The 15,857-nt window shown below is 37.5% G+C and overlaps 1 protein-coding gene across 3 annotated transcripts in view; it reads left to right on the top strand.

Moving 5' to 3' along the window:
* The window catches only part of MYH10 (myosin heavy chain 10), a 214,991-nt gene that overhangs the window by 165,227 nt on the left and 33,907 nt on the right, over positions 1-15,857 (top strand). For all 3 annotated transcript variants that reach the window (XM_074225583.1, XM_074225584.1, XM_074225582.1), the window contains 2 exons: positions 5,693-5,864; positions 10,582-10,794. In XM_074225583.1, the coding sequence (XP_074081684.1) occupies positions 5,693-5,864; positions 10,582-10,794 (385 nt within the window). The remainder of the gene's footprint in view (positions 1-5,692; positions 5,865-10,581; positions 10,795-15,857) is intronic.

The raw sequence follows: 15,857 nt of genomic DNA, 5'->3' as shown, positions 1-15,857 counted from the left end.
TCCTGAAGAGTGTAGAGGCATTGTTTGAACCTTCAACATAAATTCTGAACTATATTATAGATAAGTTAACTTAACTGAGCAGAAATAAATAGGGTGTGTGTACTCTGAATGTCCCTGAAAAGTTCCTCTTGTTTTCATACTCAGTCTTTCATCATTTTTTGCTAGATCTCATAGAGAACTGCAGTGTCTAACTGTTTACGGGATTTTTCACTTTTGAAAGTGTCATTCATCTTGCTCATTAGTATCTTTTTCTTGTAATCTTCTTACCTTTCTCCTGGCTTTATGGACATGCTTAACTTCCTTTCCAGTGTTTAACCACTTTATCTTCAATTTCTCCTAACTCTCCTCTCCCCAAAATCAATCTCTGGGCTTTCTTCCCTATTTCAAAAGCCTCCAAATCTCCTTCAACTAAACTCCTACAAAAGCAAGAAGTTGGAAATGAGTAGTTTGGGTGGATTGGAAGCAGAGACTTAGGAGGTTATTAAATGATGACGGAGATATAAGAGATATAAGTAGTTCTAATTCAGAATGGATTTGGTGCTAGAAATGTTGCAGAGGGAAAACCATAGGACTGTGCAGCTGATTGGCCATAGTTGAGGAGTTAAAGAGTCAAAGATAATTTCAAAGTTAAGAACTTGAGTAAGGTGGAAGATGATAATATCCCAAATAGAAGCTGGATGAGTTACATTTTAGTAAAAATGGCAGCAACAACAATATTAATAACAATATTTTAAAAAGAAACAATTAGTGTAAGTGATCTCATTTTGTCCTCATAATTACAGGTATTCCCAATATTATTAAACCTATTTTACAGATGTAGAATCTGAGTTTGAGAAGTTTACTAATTTGCCCTTGCTTACATGGCTAATTAATGTTAAAAATGAGAGATGAAACCATGTTGTACATGTTGCATTTGAGATGTGAATTGGGAAATTCAAATGGAAATGTATTGCGGCCTATTGGCAATACCAGATAATGTTCAGATAATAATTAGTACACAGTGAAGAGGTTAAGGCTTCATGTGTAATCTATCCTTTTTAGGTTTTGCCAGTGAACTGGAGGCGAGATATAGTATAATAAGTGTAAGGGAAGAATGGTGAGGGCAGTAGAAAGGATAGAGAAAACTTAAGCATAATTATATGCAGTAGGGAAATAGCTTAGAAATAACTGGAGGAAGTTCATTCAAGTATACAGATAGAGGGATTGGTGAGGAAAACTTGTGACTAGCAAGATGGTACATTACCCTGCAAACTACTTTAGCCCTACCATCTCCAATCCACAAGATAAAAAGGCAAGACAATCCTTCATAAATTAATCCTGGTAAATTAGCTTTCTCACTCACTCAGATATACCTGCCTCTACACTCAGAGAAACTAGGACAAGTTAAGTTGCAAGATTCTGCCAGGATCCTACTCCCTGGTAGAAACCCTCTCAGCCTGCCTGAGCCACCCTGTCCCTCCTACCCCACCAAGGCATGGCAGATACTATCTCTGTTCCAGTCATATGAAGTAGAGCAGAGAGGAAGGTTGAGAACATTGGGGCATAGTTGGCTTCACTAACTTGAGGGAGAAGCAATTAAAAACCCAGCAGGGACCACTTATATCTACCCTGGAGATTACTCAAGACAGAGATTGTCTTAGCCACAGTGACTGCCCAAATACAGCTGCCCTTCAAGAATATGTAAAAAAAGAGTAGGGGAGAGGAATAAGTTAGGATGAAAACTTCCATAGGCAGGCTGGAAGTGGGGAATGCCCTAAAGTGGAGAACCTGAAAGCTACAGAGAGACTGGCCCTCTCTACCCTTCAAGAATGAACAAATAGTAAGCAGAAACAAGAATCCTGTGGACAGGGGCAACTGGTAGAGCAATAACAAGAACACTTCACCTGGAGCCAAGAAGACAAATTCTAATCAAGTCTCAGATACTATTTAACCCTGGGAGAGTCATTTATCCTGGTTGCCTCAGTTTCCTCAAATATAAAAACCCCTCTCAGTGTTGTGGGGATCAAATGAGAGAATTGTAAAGTACTTAGCATTTTTCCTGGCACATAGTTAGTACTATATAAATCTTAATTATCAGTTTAATTGTTTTATTTATATTTTGAACTGAGATTTTGTCATTGTTCTATTGAGAGAGAGGGGACTCCACAAGAGAGTGTGAATTTTAACAAGCATTATTGCCTCATGGTTTTCTGTCTCCTAATATTTGCTAATCATCCTTTAGGCTCTCTTTACAGTTACTAATTTTTTCTTCTTATTTTTAGGATCCTCCCTTTTAGTTTATATAGCTTTGTGCAGGTCTTTCTGTTTCTCTGAATTCTCATATTTATTATATACTTACTCCACAATAATATTCCATTACCTTCACACACCACAGTTTGTTCAGTGATTCCCTAATTTCTGGTGAGACACATAGTTTGTTTCCAGTTTTCAAATATTACATATAATAATCCCATTGGGACTGAACTTGAAAATTCATTACTATAGGAAACTCCCTCTGAGTCCTTTTGTTGTTGTCTTGTACCTTCCTGGATTATAGCTCCAGTAATAGAAACTGAGTAAAATAATCGGAGCAATTTCTGATTTTTGTTACTTAATTTGGGATTGTGTTCCAGAATGGTTTAACCAGTTAGCTGTGTCAGTCATGAATTAGGATAATCCTGTCTTCACAAATCAACCTAAACATCAACTTTTCCCATCTTTCTAATTTTGTAGATATGAAGTCATATCTTAAGAGTTATTTTTTATTTTGCATTTTTTGTTAAGTAAAACTTAATTTATTTATTATTTTGTACAAATAATGTTTTTATACATTAATAAAATATTCTCATTTAATAGTAAACATAATACCCCTCCCCCAAAAAATATAGACCCACATGAGTGATAAAGTAAAGGGGAGAGAAAAAAATTAAAATTAAAAAAATAATAGTAATAATTGTAGGTATGGCCAGATGACGCAGTGGACGGAGCACTGGCCCTGGAGCCAGGAGTACCCGTGCCCAAATCCGGCCCCATACCCCCAACAATCACCCAGCTGTGTGACCCAATGCAAACCACCCCAAGCCCATTGCCCTGCAAAAAAAAAAAAGACCCAAAATAAAATAGTAATAATAGTAATAATAATAATAATAATAATGACAGCCAGAGCACTGGCCCTTGAGCCAGGAGCACCCAGGTCCAAATCCGGCCTAAGACACCCAACAATCACCTAGCTATGTGGCCCCAGGCAGGCCACCCAGCCCCATTTGCCCTGCAACCCCCCCCAAAAAAAATAATAATAATAAATGTGCTTCAGTCTGTGTTCCAACACTACCAGCTCTGTCATGGGATCACATTCTTTATGATAAGTCTATCACAAAGGTTACTTCCATATTTTTCCACCCTTGCCATTGCTGATTGCAACTCCCTCCATTTGTACCTCTCCACTACCATGTACTATATTTTCTCTCTCCTTTCACTCTGTCTCTGCTATAGGGTATCTGAGTGGTGCAGCAGACAGATCCCTGGCCCTGGGGCCAAGAGGCCCCGAGCCCCCATACCACCCCTTAGGCCCAGCATCCACCCAGCCCTATGGTCCTGGACAGGCCATCCAATCCCAGCCCCATACAAGAAGTAAAAAAGAAAGTGTGTTAAATCTGACCACTCTCCCCCCATGGTACATCTTCTCCTCCATCACTCACATTCACCCCCTTCCCCCTGTCCCCCCTTCTCTTCTTCTTACTCTAGATGTCTATACCTCATTGATTATATATGCTTTTTCCTATCTGAATGTGGTTAGAACCCCAGAGTCCTGTTCCAGGGACAGAGGACAGCTCGGCAGTCTCTCTTCACTCCCTTCCCTAGGCTCAGCACTCATACCCTGGGGGCTCCTGCTTACCAGCTCTGCCTGCTTTGGGTTCCTGGATCTGGGCTGCTGTGGCCATGCTGCTCGCTGTATGCCCTGAGGGCTCGGCTTCACCTGCTTGCTCTGGCAGAGGTCCCCCACTGATCCTCCAAGTTGTGCCCAGTGCTACCCGGGGTGTAGGTCAGGAAACTCCCCCAGCTGCAGTGAGCCATGGCTCCCAGCGCCCTGGAGCTGCCTCAGAGAAGTAGAAGTTCCTTCACTCTGGCGGGCTGCCCTTCCAACCCCAGGAGCAGAGCCTTTCTGCTCTTTTCCAGGTTACATTGAGTTGGAGAACTGCCTCACTGGGTCCCTCTGTGGGTTCTGTCTCTCACAAATTTAGTTAGAGTCCTTAGCTTATAAGTTTTAAGAGAGAGCACCTAAGAGAAGATCCTCTCTCGTTGCCATCTTGGCTCCAACCTTATCTATTTTGCATTTCTTAAACAGTTTTTCAAGTAGTTCTTGATAGTTTGCCTTTCTTTTGACAACTGTGTATATACTTTGATTACTTATCCTTTGGGAAAATCTTATCTTACAGATTTGTTATTTGGTACCTGTAGATTTTTAGATGTCAGAAGGACACCACTCAAATTCTATATTGCTGCAAATCACTAACATCTGGCATCTAATTTTTTAAAAAAATAGAATTGGTTAATGAAATAGTTAAGGTAACTTAAAATTAAAAATACACAGCATTAAAATTTTGATAAACCCAAGGGCACTAGGATATGTTTAGTCTACAAAACTGCTAGGCAGACTCAAAAGTAGTTTGAGCAACATTTGCCAAATATGCCACAAGAAATTCCAGGGTGGTGAATGATTTAAGCAAAGGAAGTCACAACATGAAAACTATATCCTGGGCAGCTAGGTGGCACAGTGGATAAAGCACTGGCCCTGGAGTCAGTACCTAGGTTCAAATTTGGTCTCAGACACTTAATAATTACCTAGCTGTGTGGCCTTGGGCAAGCCACTTAACCCCATTTGCGTTGCAAAAACCTTAAAAATATATATATATCCCTCCCAACTAGAGATTGAAGAAGTGTGCTTTTGCAACAACTAGCATGATAGTGGAGACAATAAAAGATGAAATTGAAAATTTTGGTTATGTAAAATTTTTTAAAAGAGACTTGTACAAATAAAGTCATTGTAGCTAGAAGAGAAAAAAATATAGACTTAGGGAAAGTCCTTGAATTTAACCTCTGATAAAAGTCTGGTTAGCATTCTTTCATAAAACTATGTAATAGAAGATTTCATAACACACTTATAACATAGTTTTTAAGCAGCTGGTGATTACGCTTAGAAAACTACTTCTTGATTTATAACAGATGCAAAGGAAAGGATAATTTGAGGTTGCAACACAAGCCCTGCCTTTTACAATCTTATGTAGAATATATTCTCACTGCAGACTTTTTGTTCTAAAGAATATGTTCTAGAAATGTGTTCTTGTGTAAATCTGGAACTTGGATAACTCAAATTTGGATAAAAGGAGAAAAATAATCTCTGTTTTTCCCATTATTTCCCCCACACAAACAGTTCTATCTTGCTCCGGGTCCAAAGACATGCTCTAACACTGTGTCTACTTCTCTGAAAATGCCATCCATATTGATACCTTAATCCTCCTTCACACAATTCCTGTCAAACTCTTAATCTACTTTTAAATTGTAATGAGTTTCAAATATCTGAACATCTTATAAAATGTAACAGAGATAATGACATATTCTTGAATAATAAAATAGCTGCTTCTTCTTGAAAAAAATCCAATTTGGTTATCTTGATGTGTTCAGTGTGTTGAAGAACTCCTATGTCTTGCCTTAGAGCGCTTGAAGAAAGAAGAGAAAACTCGTCAAGAACTGGAAAAAGCCAAAAGAAAACTTGATGGTGAAACTACCGATCTACAAGATCAAATAGCTGAGCTTCAGGCCCAGATTGAAGAACTAAAGATCCAGTTGGCCAAGAAAGAGGAGGAGCTACAGGTTGCTCTTGCCAGGTCTGAGATTATTTAGAACATTGTACTTAGTCATGTTCATATGGATTTTCTAAGTAAGCTGGAGAGGAATTTAAAGGGAGACGTTTCCAGATGTCACCTATATATGACAACATTCGTATAACACCAAACTGACTTTACCATAACAGAATTGCTAGTGTTTCTCTTCATTAAATGTAGTTAGTTTGTTGAGGAAATACAATTTATCTAAGTTTTATCCACATTTACAAGATGTTCTGTTTTTATAATGTAGACATATTTGTGTTCTTAAGAAACTGTAATTCTAAGAATCTTTATTCATTGCAACATAATGATTAAATTTACAACCAAGAATTCATTCTTCTGTTAGACCACATGACCTAATGTAGTGGTTACAGAAGATTATCTTGGAATAATCTTACATAGAAAACATTGTTACTGATTAATGATGAATACAGGAATCTTATCAAATTTGTAGATGATAGAAAAAAGTATAATTAGAACACTGGATAGTTAGAATTCAGAAAGATTTTGAAAGTCTTTAAACATTGTCATGAAAACTGTGAAATTATGATATTGAATAGGGAAAATAAAAGGTCTCACACAGGTTCAGAAAATTGACCACATAAATAAAAATTCAGAAGGTACAATTCATGGGTAGCAGTTCATCAGAATAAGTTCTAGGTGTTTTTAGTGGACTGCAAGCTCAGTATGAGTCAGTTGTGTGATATGACAGTAAAGAAATAAATGATAATACAGGGGTGGCTAGGTGGCACAGTGGATAGAGCACCAGCCCTAGAGTCAGGAGTACCTGAGCTCAAATCTGGCCTCAGACACGTCATAATTACCTAGCTGTGTGGCCTTGGGCAACCCACTTAACCCCACTGCCTTGCAAAAACACCTAAAAAAAAAAACAGAAAGAAATGACTAATACACACTTGGGCTGCAATAAGAAATGTAGAAGGATAGGGATATGCTGATCTCCATATGCATTACCTTGGGCAGAACACAGAGTATTGTGTTCAGTTGTAGGTTGTTATTCTTGTTTGTCTTTCATTCATGTAGAGAGCCACGAGGTCAGGGAGGTGATGCCATGCCTTGCAAGTGATAAAATTTAAGTGCAAAGTCACCAACCTCTCTTTCTCCAGAGCCATCTGGGTCTAGTTCAGTTGTAGTTACTGCAGTTTGGAAGGACATTGATCATGCTTTAGAACACTCAGAGAAAGGCCACCAGAATGGTAGAGGGTATTAAGTTCATGTCATGTGAGAGTATTTGGAGGAATTAGTGAAATTTACCCTAGAGAAGAGAAAACTCAGGGATAAGATAGGTATCTTCAGGTATTTGGAGGAAACATTAGCCCCAGTGGCCAAGAACAATGGAAAGAAATTTCAAAAAAGCAAATATAAATGTGATGTCAAAGGAAATCTTCGCAACAAGTAAAACTAACCAGTAGTGTAGTGGACTGCCTCACCAAATTGTGGGGGGTTCCTTGATTGAAAATTTTCGAAGTCTGAATGGACCAAATGTCAAGTGTGTTGTAATGAGAATTCCTTTTCAGATATGGATGAATTAAATGAAAACCAGATGGAGTAGATGGCCATCCCTACAATTTGGATCTTATGATTCTCTGGCCTTTTATTTGTGTTTCTCATTGTATACTAGTACAAAGATGAATGTTCAATTCTTTTCTTTTGTTCTCCCATCAAAAAGCAATTTCCCTTATCCTCCATCTCAATGATCTTAATTGTTTCCATCTGGAAGGGGGAAAAAGGCAAATTTCAAACTACCTATTTACACATGGCAAATTTTTAAAAGATTTTTTACTTCAACTAGTTATATGGCAAAAAATATATAATCCTGTAACCCCATTCACCCTCTTAGTTACCTTTCTCTGGACATGCTCCAGATGATCAATGTTTTTCAGGCCCAACATTGAACTTGATACTCCAGAATGACATCTGACAAGAACCCATCTGACAGTTTGACTATGACCTCCTTATTCTCATAGAACCCAGGATGAATTCATACTCAGTGGACTTTTTCACACTGCTATCTAATCTTAACTTCTTCCTGACATTTATCTTTTTTACCTAAACTAACTTAGATTCAGCCCAGTAATCTCCCTTATAAAGATTTATCTGGGTCCAGATTACTATCCTTCCCATCTTTGTGCTATTTGCTATTTCATATACACTCCATCTATACCTTTATCTAAATAAATGATAAAAATATTAACTCATATAGCATCAAGCATGAATCCCTGGTGCAATCCACTGGAGAATGCCTATCAAGATGAGACAGAACCTTTAATAGCTTCTCTTCAGATCCAGCCATTCACTCTATTCTGAATTGAGTTAAGCTGTACTGTCATATTTCCCCTGTTTCTTCATCTTTTCTAAAAGAATAACATGAAATCAAATTATTTGTTAACATCTAAATTGAATCCTGATCTACCAGTTTAGGAATCTGTCAAAAAAATAATAAGGCATATCTTGCTCATGATAAAGACATACTAACTCTTTCTAATCACTACTTTTCTAGATGTTTTAATGTTCCATTCTGGCTTTTTCCTCATGACTCAAAATCAAGTTCACTCTCCTATAGTTTATATACTTTTTTCTGTCATATTTCAGATATCATTTGCAGTTCTCGCCAATATCTGTTAGTTCCTATCAGTCTTTTTCATTCTGTCCTTTGTGGTGTTGAGGTCTTTCTCTTTGTGAGAAAAAAAAGCATAAGTAAAATCAGTTGATCAGCTCTCTTTTCTATTACCAATTATTTTTATTCCATTTGCCCTAAATAAAGGTCCTATTCCTTCTGGGGTGCTGTTTCCATAGTTCTAGCTTAAATGCTCAATACACACTTATGCTTGCTTATGTCTTGAAAATTTAATTCATTTTGAGCTTTAACACTTAAACTTTTCCCAGAACCATTGTACATTTTTATATTCATTCTGTAACCTGTCCCTCAAACCCAATCTACATTTATTTTAAAAATCTAATTTGATTGGTAAGCTTCCTCTGTGTCTACATAAATTTATTCCACAATTATTTCCTTGGTTTCTTCAAAATTTCATTTTTCAGAGTTCCCCCATCCTTTCTGGACTTAGATCCTCTGAAACCCTTTAGAAACAAACTATTCCAAGCTATAGATTTGTATGTCAATCTATGGCTTTCCTCTCCTCCTTTAACACAAAACTCTAGGAATGAATGGTCACTTTTCCCTAAGTCTTCTTCAATTCCACCTAATATCTATTTCTTCTTTATCAATAAGAATCAAACCTAGAGGAGAATTTCTTTTTGTGGGTTCCTCCTTTTGAATGATGAAATTATTACTGAATTAAGTTGAGCTCACTGAACTCCTCCCATCACTAGTGTAATCTTTCTTCTGAGCCAAGCTTCTCATTTATTTCCCAAACTCCTAATCTTCTCATTCTGTTCATGTGGGCTATAATATACTCAAAGTGACAAAAACCTGTGCATTTTCTATGCTGATTAAAAATGTGTATTCTGTTCCCTGTATACAATGCATTTAATACTGATATGTGTGTGTTATGAAGCAGTGTGCAACTAACCTGAGATATTTTTTTTAACAAAATAACTTTAGATGGATAATCATATATATATATATATATATATATATATATATATATTGGTCACTGGGAATTGGCTGAATTATGAATCCTCTTCTTCCCCCCAACAGTATATTACAGTATATTATGAATGATTGACATGGTGGGCCTGTTCAGATGCAGTTTCCTGTTGCCATTGCTATGACTCTTACCACTCATGGTTGGTTCTTGTCCTTTGTTATCAAAAAGACCAAAATCACTATGTTTGAAATAAATTACAGTATGTCCAACTGTGGTTGGTCAGACCAGTATGAGCTCAGAATTCTCTACCACATGTTGGGCAAAAATAGTCCATGTGAACACCTGGGGTGGGTACACTAAACTTATGGATGTCATCTTACCTTTGAGCTGCCTCAATTCTGCCTTCCTCATTGAGTTCAGCACCCTCAATGATGAGGCCAAACCATGCTGGGTGGTCCAGTGTCTCCCATGCTATACAATCAATTCTAAAATTCTTCAATGAGACCTTCAGGGTGGCTTGGTATCACTTCTTCTGACCCCCTTGTGAGCATTTGGCTTGTGTGAATTCTCCATAAAATAATTTTTTTGGCAAGGGAACATCTGGCATTCTAACAATCAGCCCTATCGTAGCTACACTCTCTATAGTAATTTTTCAATGCTTAGCAGCTTAGCTCTAGAAAGGACCTCAGGGTCTGGTATCTTCTCCTGTCAGATGATCTTCAGAATCTTCCTAAGACAATTTAAATGGGAGTGATTCAGTTTCTTGGCATGGCGTTGGTAGACTGTCCAAGTTTCACAGGCATATAACAGTGAGGTCAGCTCAACAGCTCTGTTGACTTTCAGTTTGCTAGTCAATCTAGTACCTCCTCTCTCCCATTCTCTTTTGGAACCTTCCAAATATTGAGCTAGCTCTGGCAATGCACATGTCAACCTCATTGTCAATGTGTACCTCCTTGGAAAGGATACTTCCAAGGCAAGTGAACTTGTCTACAGTAAGCTATGACTCTTACCACTCAATGAAAGAATGAGTAAATGAGAACTCGTCTTTTGTCCTCAATGATTAATATTACTTAAGAAAATAGTTAATATTTTTGTATTTACATTTGTTTATGATACATGATTTCCTCTTATATCTGGTTTTTTAACAGAGGCGACGATGAAACACTTCATAAAAACAATGCATTGAAAGTTGTACGAGAACTACAAGCTCAGATTGCTGAGCTCCAGGAGGACCTAGAATCAGAAAAGGTCTCCCGAAACAAAGCAGAAAAGCAAAAAAGAGACTTGAGTGAAGAGCTAGAAGCCCTGAAAACAGAACTTGAAGATACTTTGGATACAACTGCAGCTCAGCAAGAATTAAGGTGACTCCCCTTTGAAACCTAGAAACAGAATTTTTCTGAGTCCCCTTGTCAGCTATGATTTTAATTTCTACGTGTTTACTTAATGCTTCAGAGTACAGTGCATATTTTGTACATTTATTCCTTTACTCCTCACCTCAACAAATGTCTGAGATGAATACTAAACATAGCACAGAGAGGTCAAGCTGGAAGAGACTTTGGAGATTAGCTAGTGTGAGCCTGTAATTAGTAGAAGTCACACATATTGTATATGGCAATACCAAAACTCAAATGTGACAATGGCCTAAAGTAAACTAATATTCTGTTCAAAGAAAATTTATATTCTGTTCCAATAAAATGTTTTGGAGGTACCTTTCCCAATTTCTAGATCTCTTCCCCACATCTGTCACAATATCCACAACCACCTTGCTGACAGTAATTAGCAAGGGATTCATGAGTCATTAATGAGGTAAGGGAAAGGAACAAAATTAAGAAATGGCAAGATAAGGGACTACAATATCAAACGTTGACATGAACATAGTTACCAAAAATAAAAATAAAGGTACACATTCACTTCATAGAGATCAAAATAAAATGTTCATTAGGCATATCCATAAGAGATGTAACTTCTGTAATCCTTTGACTACATTATTGATCTCTGGGTCCATTTTCCTCCCACATTAATGGTAACTGGGTTATATTTTATAACCTTGAAGTGTGAGAAGGATTTGAAAAAGTGAAAGTCCCTACCTTCAAGGAGCTTACCTTCTCCTAGAAGGATACATTAGGCATAACATATAGAAGTAAACACCAAATCAGATCAGAAAATTAGATGACTCCTATACTGATACTTGAGGGAAGGTAGAGATTCCAAGAGAGATATTAGGGAATAAGGAAATACATTCCAGGTATAGGAGCTAGAGATGGCATGTCAAGTTTGAGAAATAATTTAATGGGCTGGTTTGGTAGAACAGAGTTCATGAAACTAGAGTGACATGAAATCTGTAAAAGTGGGCAAGAACCAGTGTCAAGGCCTTTAAATGTCATGCTTTTAGTGGTTTTGTATTTTATTGTAGAGAAAATATGATTTAATCTCTGCCTTTAAATGTGTACTTTTTTATTTAGTTTCAAAATTCATTTAAAAAATTTTTTGACTTCAAAATTTTCTCCCTTCCCTATCAATTGTGTGTGTGTGTGTGTGTGTGTGTGTGTGTGTGTGTGTGTATGAAGTCATGCAAGATATTTCCATGTTACCCAAATGACTATAAAATTGTATATGCCCTTTAATCCAGCAATACCACTTCAAGGTCTGTATCCCCAAAAATATTTTTTTTAAGGTCAGGAAAAAGGGAAGGACTTATCTGTATAAAAATATTTATGGTGACAAAGAATTGGAAATTGAGTGGTTGCTCATCAGTTTTGGGGAATGGCTGAACAAGTGATATATCATGATTAAGAAAGATGAGTAGGATGATTTCAGTAATACTTGGAAAGACTTACACATATTGATGTAAAATGAAGTGAGCAGAACCAGGAAAATATTATACACAGTAACAGCAATATTTTTTGATGATCAACTGTGAATGATTTAGCTGTTCTCAGTAATACAGTGACCCAAAAGAATTCCAAAGGACTCATGTAGAAAAATGCTGTCTGAATGTAGACTTTAAGCATATTATTTTTCACTTTAATATTTTTTCATGTTTTTTTTTCCTCCTTGGTTCTGTGTTTTCTTTTACAATATGATTTTTTTGCATGGTTAATTATGTATTAGCTTTATTAAATTGTTTACTGTTTCAGGGAGTGGTGAGAAAATTTGGAACTCAAAATTTTAAATTTAAATTTTTTTAAAAAGAATATCCAAAAATATCTTTTGATCTATTTATTTAATATTTATTCTCTTTTTGTACAAATAATGTTTTTATACATTAATAAAATATTCTTGTTTAAGAGTAAACAAAATACCCCTTCCCCCCATAAAATATAGACTCACTTGAGCGATAAAGGGGAGAGAAAAAAATTAAAATTTAAAAAAATAATGGTAATAATTGTAGGTATGGCCAGGTGGCTCAATGGACAAAGCACCAGCCCTCGAGCCACGAGCACCCGAGCCCACATCCAGCCCCATACACCCAACAGTCACCCAGCATTGTGACATACAAGCCACCCCAACCCCACTGTCCTGCAAAAACCAAAAAAAAAAAAAAAAAAAAAAGACCCAAAATAAAATAAAATAGTAATAATAGTAGAGGTGGCTGGGTTGGCGGACAGAGCATTGGCCCTTGAGCCAGGAGCACCCGGGTCCAAATCCAGCCTCAAGACACCCAACAATATCACCCTGCTATGCAGCTCCAGGCAGGCCACCCAGCCCCATTTGCCCTGCAACACCCCCCCCAAAAAAAAAATAATAATAATAAAAAATGTGCATTAGTATTTGTTCCAACACCAACAACTCTGTCATGGGTGGATTGCATTCTTTGTGGTAAGTCCATCGCAAAAGTTACTTTCCACCATTGCCATTGCTGATCACAACTCCCTCCTTTGGTATTTCTCCACTACCATGTACTATATTTTCTCTCTCCTTTCACTCTGACTCTGCTGTAGGGTCGCTGAGTGGTGCAGCAGACAGATCCCTGGTCCTGAGGCCAAGAGGCCCCGAGCCCCCACCCCCACCCCCACCCCTTAGGCCCAGCATCCACCTGGCCCTATGGTCCTGAACAGGCCATCCAATCCCAGCCCCTTGCAACAAGTAAAAAGGGAAATGTGTTATATCTGACCACTCTCCCACCATGGTCCATCCTCTCCTCCGTCACTCACATCCCCCCCCTTCCCCCTGCCCCCCCTTTTCTTCTTAATCCAGATGCCTATACCCCATTGAGTATATATGCTGCTTCCTCTCCTAGCCACTTCTGATGAGAGTGAAGATTCCCTCATTCCCCTTGCCTTCCCCCCTCCATATCATTGTAATAGATCATTGTAATAAAGGAAAAACTTATGAGATATCTTGGCCTATTCCCCCTCTCCTTTTTCTTTTCTTTCTCCCATTACATTTCCCTCTTTTTCTATTGACTCCATTTTTACAACATATTTTATCTTCAAATTCAGCTTTCTCCTGTGCTTCAACTATAAAAGCTCCCTCTACCTGCTCTATTAACTGAGAAGGTTCATATGAGTATTATCAGTGTCATTTTTCTATGCAGGAATACATGCAGTTCATCATCATCAAGTCCCTCATATTTTACCCCTCTCCTCCAATCTCCATGCTTCACCTGAGTCCTGTATCTGAAGATCAAACCTTCTGTTTAGCTCTGGCCATTCCAACAGGAACATTTGAAATTCCTCTGGTTCATTGAAAGTCCATCTTTTTCCCTAGAAGAGGACATTCACCTTGCTGGGTAGTTGATTCTTGGTTGCATTCTAAGCTCTTTTGCCTTCCGGTATATTATATTCCAAGCCCTACGAGCTTCCAATGTAGTTGCTGCTAAGTCCTGTGAAATTCTGACTGCAGCTCCATATTTGAACTGTGTCCTTCTGGCTGTGTATAATATTTTCTCTTTGACTTGGGAGTTCTGAAATTTGGCTATAATATTCCTAGGGGTTGGTTTTTTGGGGATCTCTTTCTCGTGGGAATCAGTGGATTCTCTCCATTTCTATTTTGCCCTCTGCTTCTAGAATATCAGGGCAATTTTCCTGTAGTAATTCTTTGAAAATGATGTCAAGGCTCTTTTCCTGATCATGACTTTCAGGTATTCCAATAATTTTTACATTATCTTTCCTAAATCTGTTTTCCATATCAGTTGTTTTTTCAATGAGATGTTTCACATTTTCTTCTAATTTTTCATTTTTTTGGTTTTGAAGTAATGAATCCCGGTTTCTCATAAATTCATCAATCTCCCTGAGTTCTATTCTTTGTCTGAAAGATTTGTTTTCCTCAGAGAGTTTTCTTATCTCTTTTTCCATCTGGCCAATTTTGCTTTTTAAAGCATTCTTCTCAATAACTTTTTGAACTGTTTTATCCATTTGACCTAAGCTGGTTTTTAGCATGCTATTTTCTTCAGCATTTTGTTGGATTTCCTTGACTAGGCTGCTGACTTCATTTTCATGTTTTTCCTGCATCTCTCTCATTTCTTTTCCCAGTTTTTCTTCTATCTGCCTCATTTGATTTTCAAAGGTTTTTTTTTTTTATATCTGTCATAGCCTGAGCCCAATTTCTGTTTTTCTTGGAGTCTTTAGATGCAGGAGCTTGTGCTTCCTCATCTTCAGACTGAGTATTTTGATCCTTCAGTCAGGAGGACCTGAGTTCAAACCAACCTTAGACACTTAATAATTACCTAGCTGTGATCTTGGGCAAGTCACTTTAACCCCATTGCCTTGCAAACCTTTTAAAAAAAGAAGAAAAATCTTTCTATGTAATTGGGAGGAAATTATATTTTTTCAGAATTTCATGTTAGCCATGTTTAATTAAAATACACACACACACACACACACACACACACACACACACACACACACACACCCCACACCCAAAGCCAGAAATAAACAGTAAGAAAAAATATGCTTCACTCAAGGCTTCACCAGTTCTCTCTCTGGGGATAAATAGCATTTTTCGATCATGAGTCCTTTGGAATTATCTTAGGTCATTGTATTGATCAGGTCATTGATTTCACAGTTGATCATCATTATAATATTGCTGTACTGGAACAATGTTCTCCTGCTTCTGTTCACTTTACTTTGTATTAGTTCATATAAAGTCATCTTGACATTCAAGAAGTTCACGTTTATTAATAAAAGAATGGTGATGAGCTTATACTTTATCTGCCCTTTGGGAAAGATGTGTTCAATTTTGACTAGCAATTAATGAGAGAATGAATATTACTGTGAAAAACTGAGTGACATCTTCAAAAAAAGACTATCCCTACCCAGACCAACCTCAGCCCTAGACAATCTTTTCAAATAATTTGTCCCCACCTAAACCTGAGAATAGCACAATGTCTTCTCCACCTGGGTGAGTTCTGAACTAGATTGTTAAGAAAGTTAGTTCAATCTCATCAGTAATGTCCTTCAAGAGACTGAACTTTGAAATCAGG

Source organism: Macrotis lagotis, chromosome 2 (assembly GCF_037893015.1).
Source record: "Macrotis lagotis isolate mMagLag1 chromosome 2, bilby.v1.9.chrom.fasta, whole genome shotgun sequence".
Lineage (NCBI taxonomy): Eukaryota > Metazoa > Chordata > Mammalia > Peramelemorphia > Peramelidae > Macrotis > Macrotis lagotis.
This window is presented reverse-complemented; position numbering and strand designations above follow the sequence as displayed.